General features: G+C 45.7%; 1 protein-coding gene across 2 annotated transcripts in view; it reads left to right on the top strand.

Moving 5' to 3' along the window:
- Itpr2 (inositol 1,4,5-trisphosphate receptor type 2) overlaps nt 1–27,781 on the top strand; it is a 457,151-nt gene that overhangs the window by 142,195 nt on the left and 287,175 nt on the right. For both annotated transcript variants that reach the window (XM_045139538.1, XM_045139536.1), the window contains exons 16-21: nt 639–811; nt 2,822–2,941; nt 3,064–3,249; nt 5,366–5,617; nt 7,000–7,144; nt 9,365–9,515. In XM_045139538.1, coding sequence (XP_044995473.1) covers nt 639–811; nt 2,822–2,941; nt 3,064–3,249; nt 5,366–5,617; nt 7,000–7,144; nt 9,365–9,515 — 1,027 coding nt within the window. The remainder of the gene's footprint in view (nt 1–638; nt 812–2,821; nt 2,942–3,063; nt 3,250–5,365; nt 5,618–6,999; nt 7,145–9,364; nt 9,516–27,781) is intronic.

Here is a 27,781-nt window from a genome sequence, read left to right as displayed (position 1 = left end):
TCTGTCACTCTCAAATAAATAAATAGAAATAAATAAATAAATAATAATAATAAAGCCATGTGCCACCAGGTCTGGCCAATTAAAAAAATAATTTCTAATGACTTGTTTATTTACTTACTTACTCATTTTCAGTATTGGGGTCTGAACCCAGAGACTTGGCCATGCTAGGCAAGTTCCCTGCCGCTGAGCCACCCTAGCCCTTTGTTATAATTTAAATTTTATAAATGCTCACATGCTCTCGAGATGCTGCTTCCTCAAGCTGCTGTATTTAAGAATTATTTAGTGATGATGGAGAGATGGCCTAGCAGTTAAGGTGCTTGCCTATGAAGCCTGAAGACCCAGGTTCAATTCCCCAATACCCACATAAGCCAGATGCACAAGTTGGCACATGTGTCTGGAGTTTGCAGTGGCTAGAAGCCCTGACACGTCCATTCTCTCTCTCTTTGCCTCTCTCTCAAATAATTAAATAATAAAATATTTTAAAAAATAATTATTTACTTGTTTCTCTTTGGACAAAGCTTTCAGTGAGTTCTATTTTGACTTAATTAAACCACACAGCTGACCTTCAGGGAATCTGTTCACACATCCTGGCCATCTGGTGGCACATTCTCACAGCTTTTCCTTTTTTTTTTGCGCAGGAGTATATTGCTAAGAATTTCTGTGTCATGCAATCCCAGATTGGCTATGATATTTTGGCAGAAGATACGATCACAGCCTTGTTGCACAACAACAGAAAACTACTAGAGAAACATATCACAGCCAAAGAGATAGAGACATTTGTCAGCTTGCTCAGGAGGAACCGTGAGCCCAGGTTTGAAGTGTTTCCAGCCTGTTCTTCTCTAGTGGGGATGGCGGGTTTTTTTTTTTAAGTTAAAAAAGATTCTTTTATAGCACTAACTTGCACAGATAGCATTGTGTTTATTGCCATAGTAGCTATGTATATTAAAGAGCTGTTGTCGTGTGGGCGCTCAGAGCCCTTTATAGATATATTTATTTGTTTGTCTCCTTTTTTTGTTGTTGTCTGTTTTGGTGTCTAGGATGTCACACAGGCTAGGCAAGCTCCCCTCTATAGAGTGGCGCCCACAGACTGAGACTAATATTTGATTTCATGTATATGTGGCTTTTTACATAATTTATTCAACGCACTTGAGGCTGAGGCTGAGGCAGGAGGATCACAAGTTTCAGGCCTGCCTGGGCTATAGAGTGAGTTGAACGACAGCTTGGGAGACTTGGTGAGACCCTGTTTCTAAATGAACTCAAGATGATACTTGGGGAGATGACTCAGTGGTAGAATGTGAATCTGGGCTCAGCTTAGTGGTAGAATGAGAAGCCCAGTATTGCAAAAAGAAGCAGCAAAACCCCCAGACATATTCACACAGAGAATCTCATGAGAATATTGCATATTCTAGTGAGATAAATTGGTCCTGTGTTATTATCTCTATTTTATTTTATTGTGATGAAATAACTTTATTTACTTTTGGTGCTGGGAATTAAACCCAGGGACTTCTCTGAGACAGGGTTTCACTGTGTAGACCAGGCTGACCTGGACCTCGCTCTGTAGCTCAGGCTGGCCGCAACTTTCAGCAGTCATCCTGCTTCAGGCTCTGAAGTGCTAGCTTTACAGTATGAGCCACCATCCATCCCATCCCATCCCAGTTAATTCTGACCTGCTTCTTTTTGTTTTTGTTTTCCTAGGTAAGGTTTCAGTCTAGCTCAGGTTGACCTGGTTCACTATGTAGTCTCAGTGTGGCCTCGAACACTCGGTGATCCTCCTATCTTTGCCTCCCAAGTGCTGGTATTAAAAGTGTGCGCCACCATGCCCAGAAAGTCCTGAGCTTCTGTCCATACTAACAAACAATGCACTCAAGAACAACCTATTGGTTGGGTAGAGGATACTAGTAAATCACGAGTGTCTAATTTCCCTGTGAGTGCACTGTCTTTAGTTAAGCCAGGCGAATGAATATACAAGAAGAGCCCCAGACACATCCACAGTGTCTTCTCAGTCACCAAGTTGTGCAGCAATTAAACACTAGCTGGTAGAAAGGCCTCTCACTAGGGCAGCCCTGGGTACTTTCATGAGCTTGCCTCTAATCCTGTCTCCGTACAACATTCACTCTGTTCTGCTTTTTTTTTTTTTTTTCTTGACATTCAGTTCTAGAGACTCATGTTAGGGCAGATAACTAATTTTCTAAGCATGGTTACCATGCTGAGGGATGAATTTCATCAAATAGAGAAAGCAAACATTACTCTTAAAATAAGGTTTATATAAAGGTTTATATAAAATAAAAAGAATTGGTTGACTTGCTTTAAAACATGGGAAATAAGCAACAGAATAATGTTGCATTGAAAGAATATTAAAAGTACATCAAGAGGCTGACGAGTCAGGTTTTAAGAGCACAAGCAAGAAGGCCTGACAGGGCCTGAGATGTCCTGAGTTTGACTCCCCGGCACACATGTAAGCAACTGGGTGTGGGTACACACACTTGTAACCCCAGACCTGTGGGGAGCGCAGACAGGAGAATGGCTGGTAGTCAGCCAGTGTGACCAAAACCAGCAGCTCTGGGTTCAGTGAGAGACTGTCTCAGGGAAACATGCAGAAGATAACGGAGGAAGACATCAGAATTCTCCGCTGGCCTTCACACACACACGGGGCTTGTGAAGCTGCACATACCTGTGCATACAGTACACCACACACACTACACACAGAGACAAAAAATTATCAGATGACTTTTCTTAAACTCCAAATTATATTTTTTGTTGTGATAACTTTACTAAAGTGCTTTGACTTAATGTCACTTAAATGTTCTTTTTCACTTCCCAGATTTCTGGATTATTTGTCTGATCTGTGTGTGTCAAACACCACAGCGATCCCTGTCACTCAAGAGCTCATCTGCAAATTCATGCTGAGCCCTGGAAATGCGGACATCCTCATTCAGACAAAGTAAGCCACTCCATGGAGGCATCTGTTTGTCTTTTACTATTTTTGTAAGCATTGCAGTGTTTTTTTAAAATCATATTTATAAGCATGTTCTTAATAGATCTCTTCATGTCATTGATTTCAAGGCTGGTATCTATGCAAATGGAAAACCCCATGGAGAGCTCCATCCTTTCTGATGACATTGAAGATGAGGAAGTTTGGCTCTATTGGATTGACAGCAACAAGGAACCTCATGGCAAAGCCATCAGACACCTCGCCCAGGAAGCCAAGGAAGGCACCAGAGCGGACCTGGAAGTTCTGACCTATTACAGGTAAGTACTGGGGACAGTCACGCTTCTCCTGACTTATTCATTGAGAGCCAGTTCTGAAGTCCTCTAAACGTCAGAGATCTACAAAGAGTAGATTTAAAGACGTCTTGTCAGAATAAGGGTAGCTTGAAATATTCAGAATAAAAGTTATATCTTTTCCACTTACATTTTCTTGTTTTCTATTGGTTTTGGATGTTTTCTGCATGTGTATGTGTTGTGTGGTATGTGTACATATATGCATGCAAGTTTTAATGTGTGTGGGCACATGTGTGTGCATACATGTACATGTAATGAGCGTACATGTGGAGGTTGGAGGTTGACCTTGGGATGTCTTTCTCAACTCTCTCCACCATATATATTTTTCCTCTTCTGTTTTCTTTTTTATAAAGTTTTTTTTTTTTTTTTGAGGTAGGGTCTCACTCTAGCCCAGGCGGACCTGGAATTCACTATGGAGTCTCAGGGTGGCCTCGAACTCACAGTGATCCTCCTATCTCTGCCTCCCAAGTGCTGGGATTAAAGGCATGTGCCACCACGCCCGGCCTCTTTTTTAATATTTTGTTTTTATTTACTTATTTTTTTACAGAGAAAGGGAAAGAGAGAGAGAAAGAATGGGCATGTCGGGGCCTCCAGCCACTGCAGACAAACTCCAGATGCACGCACCCCCTTGTGCATCTGGCTCACGTGGGTCCCAGGGACTAGAACCTGGGTCCTTTGGCTTTGCAGGCAAACGCCTTAACTGTTAAGCCACCCCTCCCGCCCTTTTATTCTTTTTTATTTAATTTAAATTTCTGCGCATATACATCGTGTTTATGCACTCCACATCACCCTTCCTTATCGCCTAAGCGCACAGTATTCCTTTCTTATCTCTGTAATTAGCTGTAAGCCCTTCCCTATCGTTACCGGTGTTCTCTGGCCCCATCATGTGCAGTTCTATCTTACGTTTTTGGACAGTGACTCTCTCTGAGCAGCAGCTCATGAATTTGGCTGGCCTGGCTGGCCAGCAAGCCCTAGGGATCCTCCTGTCCCCGCCTCCTCAGGACTGAGATCACAGGTGTGCACTGCTATATCTGGCTTTGACATAGGAGCTGGGGACCCGAAGTCAGGTCCTCACACTGTATAGCAAGTACTTTCCCACTGACATCTCCCTGGAACCCCTAGATTATTATTATTTTTTTTCTTCGAGGTAGGTTCTCATTCTAGTCCAGGCTGACCTGGAATTCACTCTGTAGTCTCAGGGTGGCCTGGATCTCACAGTGATCCTCCTGCCTCTGCCTCCCCAGTGCTGGGATTAAAGGCATGCACCACCATGCCCGGGCTGGGCCCCTAGTTTTTATGCAGCAAAGTGTTTCTTCCCATTTATTATTTCCTGGATATGGCAGCAGCTGAGTTGGCCCTGGCCATGGACTGAAAGGGAGAGGAAAGAGCTCTGGCTCCAGGGGAGGCTTCAGAAGAAGGTGCAGGTGGTTGAGGACACGGCTCATATGAATATGTGTTCCCCCAGGGCTTGGGAGGGACGCGTGCCTGTAGTTCTCAAAGCCCGCTGACCTCTAGCAGCAGGAGCGCGGATGTAGCTCCCAGAGGTCAGCATGTGGGGACCAAGAACAGAGCGGAAGCCTTTGAGTTGAAGGGAAAACCCAAAGACTCGGGGACCATGTTGGCTCCACGAGGCGGGAATCGGAGAAAGACAGGGAATGGCTCCTTCTTACAACATAACTGGAGCGCATTCCTAGTCCCAGAGCTCAAGGATTCCTGCAGACTGAAACCATCTGGACTGATCCACTTGGTTTGGGAGCTGAGTGAGACTCAACTCAGCATGTAAGAGCTGGAGACCCCAGCTGAGGGAGGCTAAGGAGGTGGGAAGATGGCTTCCTGTGACCTGTGGTCCATGACCTTAGCACGCTTAGGGTCCTAAGACCGAGAATCTGATGACGTGGACCACCAGGCCCACAATGCTGAACAAGTAAGAGAAATTTTAATGAAGGGGATGGAGACAAATTCACTTCCACGCTGTCAGTTGCCTATTTCCAGAAAAGCTGGACATAGAGGCTGCCTGGTGCTGTGATGTTTAAGAACTCCCTGGAGGCAGGATCAATCACGTAGTGCGCTTTGTGTCTCCAAGGTACCAGCTGACCCTCTTTGCAAGGATGTGCTTGGATCGCCAGTACCTGGCCATAAACCAGATCTCCACACAGCTTTCTGTGGATCTGATCCTGCGGTGTATGTCAGACGAAAGCCTGCCCTTTGACCTCCGAGCTTCTTTCTGTCGCCTCATGCTCCACATGCACGTGGACCGGGACCCCCAGGAGCCTGTGGTTCCCGTCCGCTACGCCCGGCTCTGGACAGAAATCCCTACGAAGATCACGATCCACGAGTGAGTGTGCTTGGAAGACTGTGTCTGTCAGTTACTTCCGTTGTTGCTGGGACAAAATACTCCACCTGAAGCAACTTAAGGAAAGAAAGGCTCATGTTGGCTCCCACTTCTAAAGGGTGCAGTCTGTCAGGCAGGGAAGGAGTGGCATCAGGGGCAAGAAGTCACGTTGCATCCGCAGTCAGGAAGCAGAGAACACTGAATGCCGATGCTTAGCAGATTCTCCTTACCTTTTATTTTTTTTTAAATAAGTTTTTGCTTATTTTCATTTACTTATTTGAGAGTGACAGACAGAGAAAGAGGCAGAGAGAGAGAGAGAGAGGAATGGGCTCACCAGGGCCTCCAGCCACTGCAAATGAACTCCAGACGCGTGCGCCTCCTTGTGCATCTGTCTAATGTGGGCCCTGGGGAATTGAGCCTTGAACTGGGGTCCTCAGGCTTCACAGGCAAGCGCTTAACTGCTAAGCCATCTCTCCAGCCCCTCCCTACCTTTTAAAAGTATTTATTTGCAGCTGGGCATGGTGGTGTATGCCTTTAATCCCAGCATTTGGAAGGCAGAGGTAGGAGGATCCTTGTGAGCTCAAGACCACCCTAAGACTACATAGTGAATTCCAGGTCAGCCTGGTCCAGAGTGAGACCCTACCTCACAAAACCAAAGAAAAAATAATATTTTTAAGGAGAGAGAGAGAGAGAGAGAAGGGAGACCGAGAGAATGAGCACACCAGGGCCTCCAGCCACTGAAAATGAACTCTAGATGCATGCGTCACTTTGTGCATCAGACTTTATGTGCTGGGTAATCGAACCTGGGTCCTTAGGCTTTGCAGGCAACTGTCTTAATTGCTGAGCCATCTCTCCAGTCCATTCCCCCCTTACTCAGGGAATGGTACCGCCCACACTGAGAGTGGGTCTTCCCTCCTCAGTTAATCCTGGTTGGAGACACCCTCATAGACACACCTCTGGCTGTGATTCTCCAGTCGCTGAACAGTGAAGATCAGGCATCGCAGAGACCTATCTGAAGACCTTTAATATAGCAGGTCGACTCAGAGTCAGGTGTCTTCAGTTTTGCAGCCTGTTCTCACCAACACCATCCGTCTTTCCTTTGTGAAGGATATGGTGACAATTAGTGATAATAGAAAGCTGCCTTTTGGAAGCCAGTAGGCAGAGACGGTCATAATGGTGACAGTTTGCTAAGTACTGTCTACGGAAGCTGCCTCGGACCTGCTTGTTTTATCTCCCAGCGTGACAACCCATGCCAGTGATGAGCTCACACCCAGAGAGCTCAACCCGTCTACCCTGGACCGTGTACCTGGGGAGTTCAGGTACACAGGTCTCCTGTTTTTAATGGTTATAATCCATCTAACTTGCTCTGACTTCTGTCTTTGCAGATATGATTCTATAACAGACTCTTCCAGAAATGATATGAAGAGGAAGTTTGCACTGACAATGGAATTTGTGGAAGAATATTTGAAGGAAGTTGTAAATCAGCCTTTTCCTTTTGGTGACAAAGAAAAAAATAAACTGACATTTGAGGTACTTTTATAAATAATTTTTAATTTTTATTTATTTGACAGAAGGGAGAGAGAGAGAGGGAAAGAGAAAGAATGGGCGTGCTAGGGCTTTCAGCCACTGCACGTGCACTCCAGCTGTTTGCACTCCCTTGTACATCTGGCTAACGTGGATCCTGGGGAACTGAACCTGGGTCCTTTGGCTTTGCAGGCAAGCGCCTTAACCACTAAGCCATCCCTCCAGCCCTTGAGGTACTTTTAACTTGTTACATTAAGTATACCTTGTCAGAATTTAGATGTAGTAAGTGTCAAGCTTATCTTTTTGTCTAATATTTAAGGTATTTGGGTAATTGGATTGTTAGGTTCATGAAGATATAACTCATGGCCACTGACTATGTGTGTGTGTGTGTGTGTGTGTATTTGTACATATGTATATATGTATATATTTATATATTTGGTTTTTAGAGCTTGGGTCTTGCTATAGTCCAGGCTGACCTGGAAACTTGCTATGTAGTCTCAGAGTGGCATTGATCTCATGGTGATCCCCTACTTCTGCTCCTTGAGTGCTGGAATTAAAGGTGTACCCTGGAGTGGAGAGATGGCTTAACTGGTAAGGCACTTGCCTGAAATGCCAAAGGATTGAGGTTCAAGTTCCCAGGACCCATATAAGCTAGACACACAAGGTGGAGCATGTGCCTGGAGCTCATTTGCAGTGGCTGGAGGCCCTGGTGTGCCCATTCTTTCTCTGTATATTTGCCTCTCTCTCTTTCTCTCTCAAATGAATAAATAAAAATTTAAAAAGATGTGCCTTTATATGCAAGTAAAGTTACTTTGTCTTAATTATCTATTAACTACTGCTTTGAGTTTTTGGCTCAAACTAAACTTTGTTATGTTTCATGAACAAATTGTAGCTTCGCATACATTCGATGCCTTCTCCCTCCCTGCTTCCCTCCCTCCCTCCCTCCTTCTCTTCCTCTGTTTTGAGGTAGGGTCTTACTCTAGCCCAGGCTGCCCTGGAAATTAATATATAGTCTCAGGGTGGCTTTGAACTCCTGGAAATCTCCTACCTCTGCCTCCCGAGTGCTGGGATTAAACCTCCACCTTTGTGGAAATGCCGTTTCATCCCTTTATAACTGAAGTGAAATATTCTACTCCTGACATCACTTGGAGGATATGGTGACAGTACCTAGAGAGTGGCTCCTGCTGCTTCCCAGCTGACGTCTTGCTGTGTGACATGCCACCCCCAGCATCCCCCATTGCCTCTCTCAGGGTTCCTGTGAGTCTGAATGCTCGGAAAGCATGGCTGGGTCCAGCTCAGGTTGCTGATGAGGCGCCAACAAGCTGCTGACTGGGTTGGTAGCCATTTGGGGCTGGAAGATCTGGTACCACTTCACTCAGGTGGATGCTGCTTGGTTGGCATCTGACTAGACCTGAGCTTCTTGTCACACATGGTGTCCTCATGACGTGACACCTGGAGAAAGAGAGAGAGGGAGAGGGATAGAGAGAGAAACTATAGCCTTCTGCTGCTAGAATAATCTTGGCAGTGACATGTCATTTCTGCTGTGTCGTGGTGGTCACATAGATCCCCCTTGAGACAATGTGGGTGGACATGGGCCACATGGTGCAGGCTGGCAGCCATACAGAGTGTGCGCTATAGTGCTTGGTACCTAAGGACTATGGCATAGGGGCATGTGTCTCTAGACAAATTTCATGGATGATATTCGTTGAACTATTACAGCCACTTACTAGGTGGTATCCTGTCATCATAAATGAGCGCGTATATAATCAGGGGGTAATTTTAACATGAAAAACAGGAACATCTCTAACCGCCTTAAGGCACCTGACAGAGTCATCCTAATCTTGAGCTAATCCCAGTCTAAGTGGGCACATTGGCAAGGATTATAATTCCTTAGACATTAAAGATTTGGGAAGTTTGGAAATATCTGAACTAATTTCGATTTTAAAAATCCAAGTGTTGGGCTGGAGAGGTGACTTAGCGGTTAAGGCGCTTGCATGTGAAACCTAAGGACTGAGGTTTGATTTTCCAGCACCCACATAAGCCAGATGCATGTGGCGCATGTGTCTGGGGTTCTATTGCAGTGTCTACAGGCCCTGGCATGTCCATTCTCTCTCTCTCTCTCTCTCTCTCTAGTAAATGAAAAAAAAAAAAGTTTAGAAAAATTTTAAAAAACAAGTGTTTATTTTATTTTCTAATACTTTCCTTTTCTCCCTGTTGTACATCAAGGTGGTGCACCTGGCTCGGAATCTTGTGTACTTTGGATTTTACAGTTTCAGTGAGTTGGTGAGGCTGACGAGAACACTTCTGGCTATCCTAGATATTGTCCAGGCTCCCATGTCATCTTACTTTGAAAGGTTAAGCAAGTTTCAAGATGGAGGTAAGAACTTTCGAGACAGATGGTAATATTTTTGTTGGTGCGTGGGAACAAGATAAAAACCAAATCCATAGCACAGGAGTTGTTCGCAGGCACCTAAGCCACATATGTGTACAGTCCACACAAACATTGATCTTTTGAGGGGACCCAGAGATATATAAGACTTATAAGCATGCTTCTCTCATGTTAAAATTTGACCAAATCCACAAAATCAGATTCCGCCATTCGTGAAAATACCATGTGATTCCGAACAACAACTGTGTACGATTTGTGATGATCTTGGTGTGCGTCACGGGCTGTGTGTGGTTCGGATGTGAACTGACCGCCTTTGGTTCATGTGTTGGCACATGTGGTCCCCAGCCTGTGGCACTGGGTCCTTTAGCTGCTGGTGCAGCTTTGCTGGAAAAAGCGGCTCACTGGGTGGGGCGGGTGTGTGTGTGTGTGTGTGTGTGTGTGTGTGTGTATCTTGAGGTTTTATAGCCCAGCCCCTCCTTCTGTTGGCACCTGACTTCTTCACTGTGGACACGCTGTGCCCAGCTGGTCTCCTGCTGCTGTGTTCCCGCAGCACGATGGAAGAATCTGGAATGAACCCCTTCCCTCATTAAGCTGTTTCTTGTCAGGTTTTGGTCACAGGAACAAGTAACTCATGCAGGATGGCTCTTCTCAGAGCAGGGCAAAGAGGGAAGGGTTGCTTAAGGTCTTGGGGGTCGGGGGGAGAGTGTGCCAAGCTAGCATGGGGCAGAGGAGAGGGTGGGTTTGTGATCAAATGCCCCCCACCTATTAACTTGTCCAAGGGGCTTGTCCTAATGGTGCCGTCTTCCCATCTGATGAGAGCAGGAGTTTCCCTGGGAGGTGTAAGTTCATCTGTGACTTACCGTGATGGTTACTTTTCCCATTACAGTGACCAAATACCTGACCCGAAGTTACTTAAGGAAGGGAGGAAGGGCTGAGGGATTTCTTTCCCCTTACAGTTCTGGGTCATAGTCCATCCTGGCAAGACAGACATGGCCGTAGAAGCCCGAGGCAGCTGCTCACATTCTGTCCCTGGTGTGGAAGCAGAGTGACGAATGTTGCTTCTCAGCTCTCTCTCTTCTTCTTTTTTGATTTTAGAGAGAGAGGGAGAGAGAGAGAATTGGCACACCAGGGCCTCAGCCACTGCGGTCAAACGCCAGATGCTTGCGCCCCCTAGTGGCCGTGTGCAATCTTGCGCTTGCCTCACCTTTGTGCGTCTGGCTTAAGTGGGATCTGGATTGCCAACTGTGGGTCCTCAAGCTTCGCGGGCCTTAACCGTTCAGCCATCTCTCTTCTTTTTATTCATCCTGGGCCCATGGGACGGGGTGATGCCCACAGTTAGGGTGGGTCTTTCCACTTAATCTAGAAAAAAATAAAATCCCTTGTAGACATTCCCAGAGATTTGTTTCCATTGTGATTTGAGACCTTGTCAAGTGGACAAGCAGAGATGAACCATCACGGGCACCACGTCTTCTGGGCACTTGCAGCTGTGCCCCCCATGAGGCTTACTGCTAGGCAACGGGAACCATCTCCTCTCAGTGCTATGCCCCGCTCGGTCCTCCACGACAGAGCCAGAAGCCGATGGCTGTCGCATGCAAAGACAGCAAGCCTGGCCCTCTTGCCTTGATGTGACTCGCCTCTGAAGAGCCACCCTCGCTCCAAGCTGCCACGGGGCCGAGCCGAGCCGAGCTCTCAGATGACACTGCATTGTGGATTGGTTTCTCTGCACCGTTCTCCCCTCCTTACACCCTCTCAGACTTAAGTCCTGAATGTGTCCTCACTGTGACTCTTGGACTAAACTCTCTCTCTCGGATGATCTCAGGAGCACCCCCTAAGACGATCACTGTTATAAAATTATTATGGCAGGCTGGAGAGATGGCTCAGTGGTTCATGTACTTGCCTGCAAAACCTAGTGACCTGGGTTCGACTCCCTGGTACCCAGGTAAAGCCACATTTCAGTAAGTGGTGCCTGCACCTGGAGTTCATTTGAAGCAGCTGGAGGCCCTGGCAAGCCCATTCTCTGTCTCTCTTCTCTCTACCTCTCTCTGCCTGCAAACAAATAAATGAAAAAATAAAATTATTATGGCATGAGACAGCTACTGCTGTAAGTATGATGGCTAGTCGCACGTGTGCGTGTGTCCTGCTGTGCAGATGGAGGCTGTTTGTCCTCTCTTCCTTCCTTCCTCCCTCCCTCTCTTCCTTCCTTCTTTCCTTTCGATTATTTATTTATTTGAGAGTGACAGACAGAAAGACAGAAAGAGGAAGAGAGAGAGAGAGAGAGAGAGAGAGAGAGAGAGAGAGAGAGAGAGAGAGAAAATGGGGGTGTCATGACCTCCAGCCACTGCAAACCAACTCCAGATGCATGTGCCACCTTGGGCATCTGGCTAACGTGGGTCCTGGGGAATCGAGCCTTGAACCGGGGTCCTTAGGCTTCACAGGCAAGTGCTTAACCACTAAGCCATCTCTCCAGCCCTTTCTTTCTTTTTTTAAAATTATTTATAAGCAGAGAAAAAGACAGAAGAGAGACAGAATGGGCATTTCAGGACCTCCATTCCCTGCAAACGAACTCCAGATGCCTATGCCACCTTGTGCATCTGACTTTACGTGGGCACTGGGGGAATCAAACTCAGGTCGTTATGCTTTGCAGGCAAGTGCCTTAACTGCTGAGCCATCTCTCCATCCAGAGTCCTTTCTTTTTTGAAACAAGGACTCTGTTGTTTCTGCTGCTGGCCTGTGAACTTCTGGATACAGAAGAATGCCAAGGAAAGAGGAAGGGGCATAAAAGAGCTCAGGCAACAGCTGTGATGCTCAAGGGACGGACAAGGGTCTGTGTAGAGGCAGTGGCACCTGTAGAATCTCGTAGGTGGAGGGAGGGGAAGCAAGTTGTGAATCCATGGAGTGCCACGAGATAAAAACAAGAGACTGAAAGAAAGTCATATCACTCCTTCGCTGCCCTCCTCCGCCGCCATATGCTAGACTTTAAAGAAACCACACTTCATGACTGCCGGTAGAGGGAGCTCCTGAACCAGAGATGGTGCAGACCAGCTTACAGTACCAGCCCTGCCCACAAAGCGAGTGGATTTTATCACTGTTCATTCCTGTGAAATTACTGTAAGCACAGAAAACCATGACATTTCAGTCAATGGAAACTCCTCTATGAGAAACAACCATGAATACAGCAGAGCATTGTGAAGTGACACCTTAAGTGGAATTTTCAATAGGTATTTTCAAGCTAACGTTGGACTCTGCAAAATCCTATGAAACATGCATTTAGAAACTAAGCTCAGCAGTGGGCTGGCACACAGAAGCAAAGGAGAGTAAAGTTATCTCAGCTCAGGAAATAAATAGAAATAAGATGCTAGACTTTATTCATTTTTTAAATCTCAATTAAAGTCAAAAGGAGAACAGCTTTGACGATGTGCTCAGGACCGTTGGAGAAAAATGGGACAATGGGAAAAAACAAGATATGAGCAAATAACAAGGGTCAGAAAGAAAGTGGCGAGACAAAACTGGAGAAATGGCTTAGCAGTTAATGCGCTTGCCTGTGAAGCCTTAAGAGTCCATGTTCATCTGTCCAGATCCCACATAATCCAGATACACCAAGGTGAGGCAAGTGCAACATTGCACATGCCCACTAGGTGGTGCAAGCGTCTGGAGTTTGATTGCAATGGCTGAGGCCCTGGCACTGCTAATTCTCTCTCTGTTTCTCTCTCTTTCTGTATCTCAAAATAAAAAAAGAGGGCTGGAGAGATGGCTTAGTGGTTAAGCGCTTGCCTGTGAAGCCTAAGGACCCTGGTTCGAGGCTGGGTTCCCCAGGTCCCACTTTAGCCAGATGCACAAAGGGGCGCATGCGTCTGGAGTTCGTTTGCAGAGGCTGGAAGCCTTGGCGCGCCCATTCTCTCTCTCTCCCTCTATCTGTCTTTCTCCCTGTGTCTGTCGCTCTCAAATAAATAAATAAAATATGAACAAAATAAAAAAAGAAAAAGAAAGTGGTGAGACAGGAAAATAAAAAATAGACCCTGTTGACATGATTGATGTCCCCACAGAAGAAAAAAAAGGAAGTGGAGCAGAGTGGACATTTAAATTACAATATATAGTCTTATAACATAATAATATAATATAATATGATATAATATAATATAATATAATATAATGATATAATATAATATAATATAATAATATAATATATAGTCTTATAAATGTTTAATTTATAAGATAAAATTATGACCACTTGAATCTACATAGCAAAACAGTCCAGAACAGGGCTTGGGAGATAGCTCAGTTAGTAAAGTACTGAGGACCTGAGTTCAAGCCCCAGAATCCACATAAAAAAAGCCAGGCGGGGCAGTGTGCCCCTGTGATCCCACTGCTGGCGAGGTGGGGACAGGTGGATCCCTGGGACTTGCTGACCACCTTGTGTAGCCTAATTGTCATATTCCAGGCCACCGAGAGACCTTGTCTCAAAAAATAAGGTGAATCGTACCTGAGAAAAATACCTGAGATTGTCCTCTGTACGCAGGTTCATGGGCATGCATGCGTGCACACACACACACACACACACACACACACACGCATACACCCCTTTGTACTTGCACACAGGAACATGAAAACACACACACACACACACACACACACACACACACACACACACACACAAACACACACACACGCTCATACCCTGCCAGGAACTGTGGAGACGGACCAGAGTGCTGGATCTGCAGGTCTTCCGATGCAAGTGCGCTGCGCTGGCCACCAGTGAGCCTCTCTGTCAACTCCAGAAGCTTCCCACCACTCAGGCTGCCCATCCCCAGGGTCCTTCCCTTGAGGATGTGTTTGTAGAGACGCATGTGTGCAAGGTCAGCCCTGGCCACGTGGGGGCGTGGGGTGGGTGGGCGAAGAGGTGCTCCATTTGGCGCATCCTCAGTGGTGCCCTCTTTAGTAATCTTTTTTTTTTTTAAAGTTTTTTTTTTTGGTTCATTTTTTATTTATTTATTTGAGAGCGACAGACACAGAGAGAAAGACAGATAGAGGGAGAGAGAGAGAATGGGCGCGCCAGGGCTTCCAGCCTCTGCAAACGAACTCCAGACGCGTGCGCCCCCTTGTGCATCTGGCTAACATGGGACCTGGGGAACCGAGCCTCGAACCGGGGTCCTTAGGCTTCACAGGCAAGCGCTTAACCGCTAAGCCATCTCTCCAGCCCTCTTTAGTAATCTTTCATAACCTTAAATAAATGTTTCCATGGGAGCTCCTGGAGGCTTAGGTATGGGTGGGTGGCGTTGGAGATGGTGGGAATGGCTGTCGGGAAGTGGCCTTTACAGTTAACGGAGTTTTTCTCTTCTGATTCCCCCGTGGCCCTGCACAGGCCTTTTGCTGCCACTGTGAGCTGTCACTGCTGACATTCAGTTGGCACTCGCCGTAGAGGTTGCTGAGCTCAGAGAAGCTTTCCTTTCAGAAAATTATGGAGACAGAGCCGGGCGTGGTGGCGCACGCCTTTAATCCCAGCACTCGGGAGGCAGAGATAGGACGATCGCTGAGAGTTCGAGGCCTCCCTGAGACTACATTGTTAATTCCAGGTCAGCCTGGACCAGAGTGAGACCCTACCTCAAAAAACCAAAATAAAAAAAAAAATAGAAAATTACGGAGACAGATTCTGCCTGAGACAGCAGGAGCTGGAGGCAATGCTCTGCCTTTACTGTACTGAATAAGCCAGATGTTCTAATCCTTAGAATTATCCATCCGTTACCTTCCCCTGGCTGCTTGTTCCTGAAGAAATACTGTTTGCAAGCAGTGCGTGCCCTCTCAGCAGGAGTGCGCGTGAGGCGGTTTGCTTTGCTCTGCTGATCTAAATACGCGGGCCCACTCTGTGTGATTGATCTCTAGGGTTGAGGGACGGTGTCCAGCAGTGTCCCCTCTCTGTCATGGAGCAGCGGCCAGCATGCAGTCATCCTGGCTGACAATGTGCATGTGTCGAATATTATTTGCTAACATTGTATTTTTTAAAATTTATTTTATTTATGAGAGAGAGAGAGCGAGAGAGAGAAAATTTCCATGCCAGGGCCTCCAGTCACTGCAGTCAAACTCCAGACACATGTGCCATCTTGTGCCCATGTGCGACCTTGTACACCTGTGTCACCTCGAGCGTCTGGCTCACATGGGTTCTGAGGAGCTGAACCTGGGTCCTTAGGCTTTTCAGACAAATGCCTTAACTGCTAAGCCATCTCTCCAGCCCTAAATTGCATTTAAAAAATTGTATATATATGTATATATGTATGTATGTGTATATATATATATATGTGTATATATATATATATATATATATATATATATATATATATATATATAACTTTTTTAAATTAATTATTTATTTATTTGAGAGTGACAGACACAGAGAGAAAGACAGATAGAGGGAGAAAGAGAGAATGGGTGCGCCAGGGCTTCTAGCCTCTGCAAACGAACTCCAGACGCGTGCGCCCCTTGTGCATCTGGCTAACGTGGGACCTGGGGAACCGAGCCTCGAACCGGGGTCCTTAGGCTTCACAGGCAAGCGCTTAACCGCTAAGCCATCTCTCCAGCCCATATAACTTTTTTTGATGTAGAGTCTCTCTCTAGCCCAGGCTGACCTGGAGTTAACTATGGAGTCTCAGGCTGGCCTCGAACTCACGATGGTCCTCCTACCTCTGCCTCCTGAGTGCTGGGATTAAAGGTGTGTGCCACCGCGCCCAGCTTTAATAATTAAAATTTTTAATGCTTGCCAAGGAGAGTATCATCTACAGGTTTTGTCTGTTAATTACTAATGACTCCCCCCTCTTTTTCTTAATGATGGAGTGAGCACGCTTCGTTCTGCATGTCATTCAAAATAGCTGGGAACAAATGCTTATGTCACTGTTTCCTCCGCATTGCTTCTTTGACCCAGTGTCTCAGGCTGGCCCCGACTCACCACCTAGCCCAGGCTGGATTTGAACTTGCGGTGATCCTCCTGTCTCTGCCTCCTGGGCGCTCCGAGTACAAGGGTGCCTCGCCACAGCCAGCTCTCACTTCCGTCTTGAGGTGAGCAGCTACTGTGCGTGATGGAGATGGATGCCTCCATCGGAACACGCATACACTTGGGTAGAGAATTTGGTGGAGCCCGGAAGGGGCTTGGGTCTGATTTGTTGTTTATTAGCCCATTAATTTTCTTCTGCATATATGTATTTGTTGTTTGAATGGACTTGGGTTCAAACGGAAACCTCTAACCTGCAGCCAGAGGGTCTCCACTGATGACCCCTTGGGCCGAGTGAACGTGTCTGAAGAACACTGTCCTTGCTTTCCACAATTGTTTTCTGGTCCTTTAAATTTACCGTAAAGGCAAGCCCAACAAACTAGCCTTTTTCTTTTTAGTGTGTGTGTGTGAGAGAGAGAGAGACAGAGAGAAAAAGAGAGAGAGAGAGAGAGAGAGAGAGAGAGAGAGAGAGAGAGAATTGAATTGGTGCACCACAGCCTGAAGCCACTGCAGTCAAGCTCCAGGTGCGTGTGCCACCTTGTGCACATGTGTGACTTTGTGCACTTGCATCATCTTGTGTGTCTGGCTCACGTGGGACCTGGAGAGTTGAGCATGGGTCCTTAGGCTTTGCAGGCATGAATTTGCCATAGTTTAACAAGGCAACAAAATCCAGAAAACTACCAAAAGACCAAACGAGATAAATGGTTTCTTTTAATTCTCTCTCATCTTGCTTTCCCACAACTCCGAAATTTGTGGGAGTTGCCATGAAGCCCAAGCCTTTGCCAGTTGGTGCCCAGAACACCCTTGTTACTGGCACACAAGTGGCGATGTTGAAAGTAGAAATCACTAAGAGAGCCAATGGGTGGAGTCCATTTCTTGCATGATTTCCTTTCCTTTGAGGCTTCAGGCTTGGGGATGGCAGCTTTTGGTCCCAGAGAATGAACTGCAAACCACCCGTATGGCCTAAAGTTACCCTCCTGCCCTAACATGGCCAGACCTGCATTGGGAGAATGATACCCCTGTGAGTGTAACCTAAGAGAGAGAGAGAGATTGGGAGGAAGGGTAGAGAGGGGCACGTTAGATATCTGGGGGCCCAGGAGCTTCCCTATGCCCAGAGGGCTCAGGTGGAGATCTGGAGGAGGGTCTGCCAGATGGCATTTCAATTAAGGGGTTTGTTGTTGCTCTGGCAAGGGCTTCTCAGGACTCACTTATTCTGTCAGTGCAGATGATGGTAAAAGGGAAACTGAGGGCTGGAGACATGGCTTAGCAGTTAAGGCGCTTCCCTGAGAATCCTAAGGACCCATGTTCAATTCTCCAGGTCCCACGTAAGCCACATGCACAAGGTGGCACATGTGTCTGGAGTTTGATTGCAGTGGCTGAAGGCCTTAGCACCCTATTTTCCCTCTCTCTCTCTCTCTCTCTCTCTCTCTCTCTCTCTCTCCCTCTCTTGCATTGCAAAAAGGGAAATTCATACAGGGCGGAGCAGAAGCATCTTTAATATTGTAATGTAGGTGGTGAAGAAAGAAAATATTTGCAGACAAAAAAAAAAAATCCTTGCCAGAGCAGAATTTCCTTCTTTACAAAATTACCAGATGAATCTAACTCTGATCTTTGCAGTTGGTTTCAGCCCAAATATGATTCTTTGGTGATGAACATGCAATTTTCCCCCACTCACCAGGTGCCATTCTCTTAATATGCATTATAAAATACTCTTTTAAGCAGGTGCCCACAAAACATATCTGCTGGTTAATACCTGCAATTATTCTTTGTGGAGATCCCAGCAGGAGTGCCTTGAAACCAGAAGCCTTAGTGCCTAAAATACGTAGACCAGGCTACAAAGCAAAGAGAAAAATGGAAAGAAAAGAAGGGGCCAGGAGACAGGCAGGCAGGGGTCATGAGGAGGGAGGTAGGGAAGAAGGGAGCAAGGGAGGGAAAGAGTGTGAGGTGAGACTTTCAGGTACGTATGTCAACGTCGGAAGTGAGAAAGAATAGAAGAAGGCTTAGTCCAAACCAAAGAGTAAGTGCTTTAGGCGCTGGGTTCATTTGAAAGACCTTCCTTGTGTGCATCAACTTTTTGTTGTTCATTTATTATTATTATTATTATTATTTTGAGACAGTCTCACATAGCTCAGGCTGGCCTCAACTTCTCTAGGTAGTGAAGGCCATACTTGAAATAATGATCTTCTTGCCTTAATTTCTGGAGTGCTGGTAATTCAGGCATGAGCCACACCTGTGACCACTTCCTTTTAATTTTACACCTGTGCTCCACCATGGTTCCAGTAAAGGATTTAAGTTTGCAGTAGAATTCACATTCCTATTACTTATCAGCAAGGCTTCATTTCAAAGAGAAGATTCTCTAAGTACCATTTGATCTTTGCAAATGTCTTGAGTATCTGGACCCAACTTTTCCCAACATGGCATCCCTTTCTCCTTTGAATCTGACCTGCCAGCTCCACCTTCCAGCTTTCAGCAGACCTCTTTGTTCCCTGAAGATTGCCTTTTCTCATCTCCTACCCATCCCACCTACTTCACCTCACTTGCTGTTCCCGTCTCCCCCTCTCTCTTTAGGGTTTTACTGGGAATTGAACCTAGGGCCTCATACATGCGAGGCAAGCGTTCTACCACTGTGTTACACATACTTTGTGATCTGACTTTGTACAGGAATGTTTCTGAAGCTTTAACCATAGTGAGGCAAGGGCAGCCACCCATACCAAACACTTTCCTTTTGAGAAACAAGTTGATGACGAGGAATGTTTTGGTATGAATATTGTAGTGCGGATTCTTACTGAACTCGAACACAGTGAAAATTTTACGCTGCCCTCGCTCCTTTATCAGATACTTGAGTTGGTTTTATTTGGACTCAAGTTAAAGTACAGGGCATTTTATGTTTGGATTTTCCCTTGATGTTTCCTCTATATGTTACCAAGCTGTTGATGTAGTTTTGGGTGTTGGCAGAGTATCTACAGATTTTTTATCCTTCCCTTGTGTGTGTTGCTTTTGCATTTGAGAAATGTGTCATCTCTGGTTTGATCCACATCAGTGACAAAAATGTAGTCACCCCCATCTTATTTCCAGGTTTTGCTTTCTATGGTTTCAATTACCTATAGCCAATAGCAATGTGAAAGTATTGACTGGAAAATTCCAGAAATAAATAATTCATACATGTTAAATATTTTTATCACAGTATACTGTTTAATTATATACATATTATTGGTTATTACTATTAATCTCTTATTGTGCCTAATTTACAAATGAAACTTTATCATAAGTATGTGTGTATAGGAAAGCAACAGCTTATATGGGATTTGTTTCTATCTATAGTTTGTGTATCTGTTGGCAGTCGTGGGACATTTCCCTAGGTGATGAGTGAAGAATATTTTACTGATCCGATCGAGGCAAGCGCAACCCAGCCCAGAGCTAGAGGCTCCTCTGTTACTTAATATCGATTCATTAACTCAAACCCTTTGAATATTATCATCAGCTAAACTCATAACTAGGAATGCTACTCATTTGGAAGCTTGCCATGGGGGTGTACGTGCATCTGAAATCTCAGCTCTTGGGGGTCTGGGGGTAGGAAGATCATTGTAAGTTGAAGGTCAGCCAGGGTTATACTTCAAGACCCGGTTAGAAAATAAAATAAAACAAAAACCCCTGTAGCAGTTACCTTCGTGTTGCTGGGACAAAACAACTGACCAGAGAGCGACCCATGGGGAAAAGGGTTCGTCCTGGCTTACGGTTTCGAGTGGACGCTTCACTATGGTGGGGAAAGTCTGCTAAGAACAGCAAGCCACATCTTGTCACGCCCACCAGGAAGAAGCAGCAAGAGTAAATTATCTGGTGCTGGCAAGTGGGGCTGGACTATAAATTCCCATGGGGGTTGGGGCAATAGTTTAGTGGTTAAGGTGTTTGCCTTCAAAGCTTAAGGACCCAGGTTTGATTCCCTAGCACCCACGTAAGCCAGATGCACAAGGTGGCGCATGCGTCTGGAATTTGCTTGCAGTGGCTGGAGGCCCTGGCGCACCCATTTTCTCTTTCTCTCTGCCTCTTCCTCTCTATCTCTCTCAAATTAAAACAAATCCCCCAGGCCTGCCCCCAGTGACACACCTACAGCGAGGCTCCGCCTCCTAAAGGCGCCACTAGCTGGAGTGGTTGGGAGGGGGAACCAAGCCCAGAGGTACAGGCTTAATCGGAGGAGGACATTTCACATTCAAACCACCACAACCACCAAACACACAAACAAATATACGAGACATGCCTGCCACATTGTCCCATGTCTGTGTGGATTATGTGAGAAGCCAGAAGTGTGGCTGCCTCGGGGGAGGGGGGAGATGTGGGGAATTGCTCTGATGTGCCATGGGTGGGGGTTGTTCTCTGGCTTGTGGAGTTGGTGAGTTTGGACGTCATGTGGTGTATGTGTGTGTGGGTCATTGGATATCACATGGTGTATGTGAGCAAGGGTCTTTGGGGACTTGTACCTTCACTGTAAGTTACATCTCAGTCATTAAACCAGCATGTAAATCCATGAATCACTCCTATGATCAAAACTGTTAGGAATTCCAGATCAGAGACTGGAGAGATGGTCCAGTGGTTAAGGCTTTTGCCTATAAAGCTTAATGCCCTGTGTTTAGTTTCCCAGTACCCATGTACAGCCAGAAGCACAAAGTGGCACATGCATCTGGAGTATGTTTGCTGTGGCTTAAGGCTCTGGCATGCCCATTCTTATACATCGTCTCTCTATCTCTCATCTTGCAAATAAATAAAATCTTAAAAAAATAGAATTCAGGCCAGGTGTGGTGGTGCATGCCTTTAATCTCAACACTCAGGAGGCAGAGGTAGGAGGATCGCCATGAGTTTGAGGCCACCCTGAGACTACATAGTGAATAATGAGTTCCAGGTTCAGCCTGGGCTAGAGTGAGACCCTATTTCAAAAAAGAAAGAAAGAAAGAAAGAAAGAAAGAAAGAAAGAAAGAAAGAAAGAAAGAAAGAAAGGAAGGAAGAATTCAAGATCAATTTTGAGATTCCATCTTGAGGTTTGGAAATTGAAATGACTGTTAGTATTTGACAAAGATGAGATCCCAGGTGAGAGGCAGAACTCAACCGCTCTGTGTGGCTTGCTCCTTTAGCTTGTCCTTTGCTGTGTTCAGGGAGTTTTAATTTAGAATGAAGAAAATTAAGCATTGGATTGTATTATCTGTTCTGCCCCCTGGTCGTTCTTTCTAAATCACTCTTCTAAGGGGCCTATCCTGTGAGAGGTGCCTCTGTGCGTCAATCCTGTTGTCTTCTTGGAGGTTCTGAGCTGTGATGGGATCCTGTACTTGCTTGTAAGATGGTGACCACTATAATGGAAGTTAAGAATGGCTTTGCGGGGCTAGGGAAATGGCTTAGTAGTTAAGACATTTGCCTGCAAAGCCTAATCCAGTTTGATGCCCCAGGACCCACGTTAGCCAGTTGCACAAGGGGGAACATGCGTCTGGAGTTTGTTTGCAGTGGCTGGAGGCCCTGGCACGCTCATTGTCTTTCTCTCTATCTGCCTCTCTCTCGCTCTCAAATAAATAAACATATTAAAGAAAACTTTAAAAAATAGTGGCTTTTCAGAGGTGGAGTCAAAGTGTGCATGTCTACTCTTCATTTTAAAGCCACACCTTAAGTTCATGTGGTCATTCATGGATCATTTTTGTACATATTATACACTCATTTTTAAAAAAGATTTTATTTTATTTATTTATTAGAGACTGCAGCGGGGGGAATGACAATGGGCGTGCCAGGGCCTCTAGCTCCTGCCAACAAAATCCAGATGCATGTGCTACTATGTGCATCCGGCTAACGTGGGACCTGGAGAATTGAATCGGGGTCTTTAGGCTTCGCAGGCATGTGCTGTAACTGCTAAGCCATCTCTCCAGCCATGCACTCTTATTCCTACAAGACGCCAGAACACATTTTATTTGGATGCACAGTGACTATTTGACGAAGGTCACGCCGAGTCTAAATCCTCACTTCATTCAAAACCTCTCTCAACATTGCTCATCCTCAGTGAAACCGTCCTTTGCTTCCTGCACCCCGAGGTGATCTCCCTGAGTTAAGAAGATCACCTTGGATCATCGCATGCTCCTTACACGTTCTCCTATCACTGTGTCCCTGTTTGCACATTTCTTCAGTGGATATCACTTGTGTTTTCCCAGCCATATTGTAAATTCTTCTATTTCTCTTTGGCCTGCCTCCCCGGGACAACCCTGCCATGGAGAGGACTGTTAGTCCCTTTCTGGGTACTTTGTAAATGAGGGTTGGCTGTAAAACTAAACCTCGTCATGTCCGCACAGTGCCGTGAAGACTGGGCAGCTCATCCCGTGTAAGAAAAGCTGGATGGGTCCAATTGCTTGAGAATAATGTGAGCAAATGAGCTCCATGATTGGTTGCCAACAACAACTCCATGTTTTAGTATAGTTTTAAAAAATATTTTATTTTTTATTAGAGAGAGAGAGAGAGAAAGGCAAATATATAGAGAGAATGGACGTGCCACTGCAAACAAACTCCATACACATGTGCCACCTTGTGCATCTGACTTATTCTTTTTATTTATTTATTTATTTTTGGCTTTTCAAGGTGAGGTTTCACTTTAGCCCAGGCTGACCTGGAATTCACTATGTTTCAGGGCAGCCTCGAACTCGTGGCGATCCTCCTACCTCTGCCTCCTGAACGCTGGGATTAAAGGTGTACGCCACCATGCCTGGTCGCACGTGGCTTATGTGGGTACTGGGAAATTGAACACAACTCTTCAGGAATTGCAGGCTAATGCCTTAACCGCTAAGCCATCTCTCCAGCCCTTCAGTATAGTTGTAATTCGGGTTCCTCCCTTGGCCCTTTGCTACTGCTACAGGTGGAACACGGGGCTTCTCACACCCCACTGAGCGACGGCCCTGGGCTTTTATTGGGGATATATTCCTTCAAGGCTTTCTGAGTTGTAGTTGGACTCTTCGGAAAGTTGTCAAGTCTGTTACGGAAGCATCACGGTGTGGAGAAAGGAAACCCACCTGAACACACCCCGAGCTCTTTCGGAGCCCTGCTGATCCCCCCCCCGCCCCCCGGCTGTGTACAGAGGACGGATCTCCCACCAGCTCTGTTGTGAAGCAAAACACGCAATGTAACGTACTCTTGATAAAACAGGATTCATTATTTCCCTTTATTCTTAGTCTAGCTATTTAGTTTTCATTTTCCTTTTGCGGAATTTTTAAGAAGCATGAAATTATATATGCTTTTTTTTGGGGAAAAAAAAAGTGGGGAAAGCAAGCAAAAACCAAAAGATGAAGTTGAGTGAGATCCAAGTTTTCAAATATTCTTCATTAAAAAGTCATTTGCATTTAAGAATTTTTTTATTTGCAAGGAGAGACATAGGAAGAGAGAGGGTGGGGGAGAGAGAGAGAGAGAGAGAGAGAGAGAGAGAGAGAGAGAGAGAGGGAGAGAGAGGGAATGGGCACAGCAGGTCCTCCTGCCACTGTGAGTGAATTCCAGGTACATGTGCCACTTTGTGCATTTGGCTTCACGTGGTTTGTGGGAAACAAGCCCAGGCCATCAGGCTTTGCAAGCAGGCGCCTTAACCGCTGAGCCATGTCCAGCCCGTCTCCAGCTTTTTTGATTCATTTTATTTTCTGATCATTTAATGAACATGCACTAGATGGCTGTACACGTCAAACACTGTTCCAGATGTTGGAGGCAGGGTAGTAAGACGGATGCCATCTGTGGCTTCCAGGAGCTCACGAGAACTCGGTGCTGGGGTCAGGAGTGATGGGTGGAAGCTCTTCTTGGAGGAGGGGGTCCAGACCATGGGTAGGAGAGGAGGGGACGCTGTGTCACAAGTCACAGAGGAGCAAGACACATGACCAGCTCGGCATGAGGAGTCTAGGTAGAGGAGGGTTGTGGTCTCTACTGGTCCAACCCTTGTCCTAAACCCTCTGTGGATTAGATATCTAACTTCCAAAATGCCATCATCTCATCTGGGCCTGGGAGTCTGGTTGTCTACTTGTCTCGGTCTTAAATTGAAGGACTCAGGAAGCCATAATGAGCCTCAGAATCATCAGTAAGCCAAGTTTCTGCTTCCCAGCAAGGTCAATTTCCTGATAAGGGAATGGACTGTCTGCACATAGATAAGTTTGCTCAAAGCAAGTTTGTTTGAAGTTCCTCAAATACACATAGCCAATCACTATAAAGATTACCTAATCTGCTTGGAATCCCCCTAGACCCCTGCCCATCAGCTTTGCCCACCAGTATCCTAAGCCTATCAGAAAAATACAAGTGCAATTACTGCGTAAATCAGCCAATCATGTAACCATTCCCCTACTTCTTTGTTCAAATCCCTATAAAAACCCTGCTGCTCAGGGCTCTTGTACGGATCCACTGCACTGGTGAAGTCAAGAGTCCGAGCTTAAGCCCGAAATAAAGCTCCTTGCCTTTGCATGCATGTTTGGTTCTCCTTGGTGGTCACTGGGGGGGGGGGGGGTGAGAACTGGGCATAGCAAAATCTCAGTCTTTCCTTGGTCAGGAATGCCACTGTTATTCTTACCCTTTCTGACCTTCCTCCAGGCTTTGATATTTCGTTAATATTTTCCTTGGATGAGGGAACCCCCCTCAGCCGGGAGGGGTCCTGCTTCAGAGACCATTTGAAATAAAGGCTGCTGCAGTTCTAAGTGTGGACGCTTTCCAGCAAGGGCAGCGGCTGCTGAGCGGGCACGGGGAGCCAGGAAGGCTTCCTGAGTCATGACTTCTGGTTTATCGCCACTCCGGTTCTAATAAATTACTATTTGGGGGTAAGGCAAGAGTGCTTGGTGCACAGTGAGGTCTTGAGAGGGCCTGATCCGCACGCATCTTTCACTTAAACGGCTGGGCATGGTCACCCGTGGTCCCACTGGGGCAGACGCAGGAGAATGGCCGAGGCTAGGTGGTCAGCCAGATGGAGAAAATGACCGCTCTGGTTGAATGAGAGGCCGTTTCAGGAAAACACGCAGATGGGTGATAGAGTGAAAGTGACAGAAGGAACCGGACACCTCCTCTGGCCTCTGCATGTGTGCACAGGACACGTACACCTGCGCACATACTTGTATACCTTATGCACACACTCACCACACACACGCGCGTGTCACACCACAGATACTACACACACAAAAGGAAATTAAAAAAAAAAGTATTATAACAACAGGTACCTCCGTCCTAATCCAGCCACAGAAGTGGGTTTCAAGGAAGCTAAAAATGGCTTTGGAGTTTCCATTTTCAGCTTCTGATATTACCAAATGTTGACCTGACTTTGGGCAGCACAAAGCACACTTCGACAAATGGTTATTCACAGAAGTCTTCCAATAAGTTGAGTGTTGTCTCTCATAAACACGGTGTTTTAGATGTCAGCCTGACTCTAAACAACAGGAAAATTAAGATTATCTTTGGTTCTTATGTGTTCGTAAGAACATTTCCAATAGAAAGATAGGTGACTTCACATAAAATACCGGTGGAGTGAGCTTTAATCTCAGCACTGAGGAGGCAGAGATAACAGAACCCTATGAGCTAGACAGTGAATTCCAGGTCAGCCTGGGCTGGAGTGAGACCCTGCCTCGAGAAAAAAACAAACCAAAACAAAAAAGTGCCACAGGACTATAGGCAAATTTTAATCAAGAGTTGGTTAAGTCTTATACTTTCTGTAAGTCAATTTAACTGTTAATAGCTGTTGAAAATGACAAGGGGAAATTTAAATTTTGGTTTGTGCAGCATCATTAGCATATAAACTCCTTGTTGTTTTTTACTTTTCTGAAATAAGAGAAACTTGGCTCATTGGAACAATTAAAAAGAAATCCAAAACAATATATCTTCAAACCATTCCTTTAAAATTTAAAATTTTATTTATTTATTGAGAGTGATAGAGAGAAAGAGGCAGATAGATAGATAGATAGATAGATAGATAGATAGAGAGGGAGAATGGGTGCGCCAGGGTCTCCAGCCACTGCAAACGAACTCCAGATGCGTGTGCCCATTTGTGCATCTGGCTAACGTGGGTCTTGGGGACTCGAGCCTCAAACCGGGGTCCTTAGGCTTTATAGGCAAGTGCTTAACCACTGAGCCATCTCTCCAGCCCTCCATTCCTGCTTTTGATTCTACCATGCACAGTGACTGCATCTCACCTATGCATCGCTTTCTTGAGGAATTAAGACCTGTCTTTTTTTCTTTTTTCCTAAGCAATCTCTTCCTTCTTACTCTGACTTCACCAAGATGACTCAATTTCTCAAATCATCTCAACACACTTGCCACAATGCATCCAAATTATGATTGCTGGATTAATCAAACAAACAGAAAAAGCACGAATTTCTAGGGATTTGATCATCCAGAGAACTTCTTTTGTATAATACAATAGCTTTTATTTATGAAAAGTTTTAAGTCAATGTCAACAAATTGTGGTTGAGAAATAGGAAGACACTGCTTGGGATGCTGAGCACCGATTCTGTCAGACACCCACAGTCTACAGTTAGAAAATTTTCTGTGAAAAAAAAATGGATTTCGGAAGCCTTGCATATCTGATTTATGTAGTATTGACTTAATGTTTTCTGAGCTCTGATAGTTCACAATTTAAGCACTTCTCCTCACCATCAGGCACAGCATCTTTTAATTTGAAACCCCTGAGGTGCCCTTGGAAGCGTCAGGAGAATTTTGTGGTGCCCACGTGCCACAGGCATGTAAGGGATGTGGTAAAACCGGAATGAACCCCGCCAGCTCATTGACAGCATGTGGTACGCATTAGCATGCTTCTGGCCTCTGGATTTTAATGTCTTGGTGACAGGAGCTATATTTGGGGAAGGAATTGTCTGGGCTAACTTTCTTTGCAATAATCATTTGGAATTAAATGGTTCTTTCCCATGCAAATCTGAAGAAGATGCAGACACTGAGGGTTTCTGTGTGAACCAACGGTAAGAATCATCAAGGAGCCTGTTTTGCATTAGTGGTGAGGACTGACCTCTTGGAGGCTAACACACGCACATACTGGAATCAGCAGTCACTTGAGTGCACTGTTGGGCATCAGTGACTTCAAGCTGTTGCCAACGACCTCACATATGCCCCTTGCCATCCACTGACCAACAGTGCGGGCATGTGCGTGCTCGCTGGTAACATAGATACTCAGTTGCTAAGATCATCTGAGAATCGATGAACGCCTGGAGGTGGTTCTGATCGGAACTAGAAGGAGGTCTGAAATGCTTCGCTGTAACGTTGACCCAGCGTGGACATGATTTTTCTGACTCCCATTTTGGCT

The sequence above is a fragment of the Jaculus jaculus genome, chromosome 22 (assembly GCF_020740685.1).
Source record: "Jaculus jaculus isolate mJacJac1 chromosome 22, mJacJac1.mat.Y.cur, whole genome shotgun sequence".
NCBI lineage: Eukaryota > Metazoa > Chordata > Mammalia > Rodentia > Dipodidae > Jaculus > Jaculus jaculus.
This window is presented reverse-complemented; position numbering and strand designations above follow the sequence as displayed.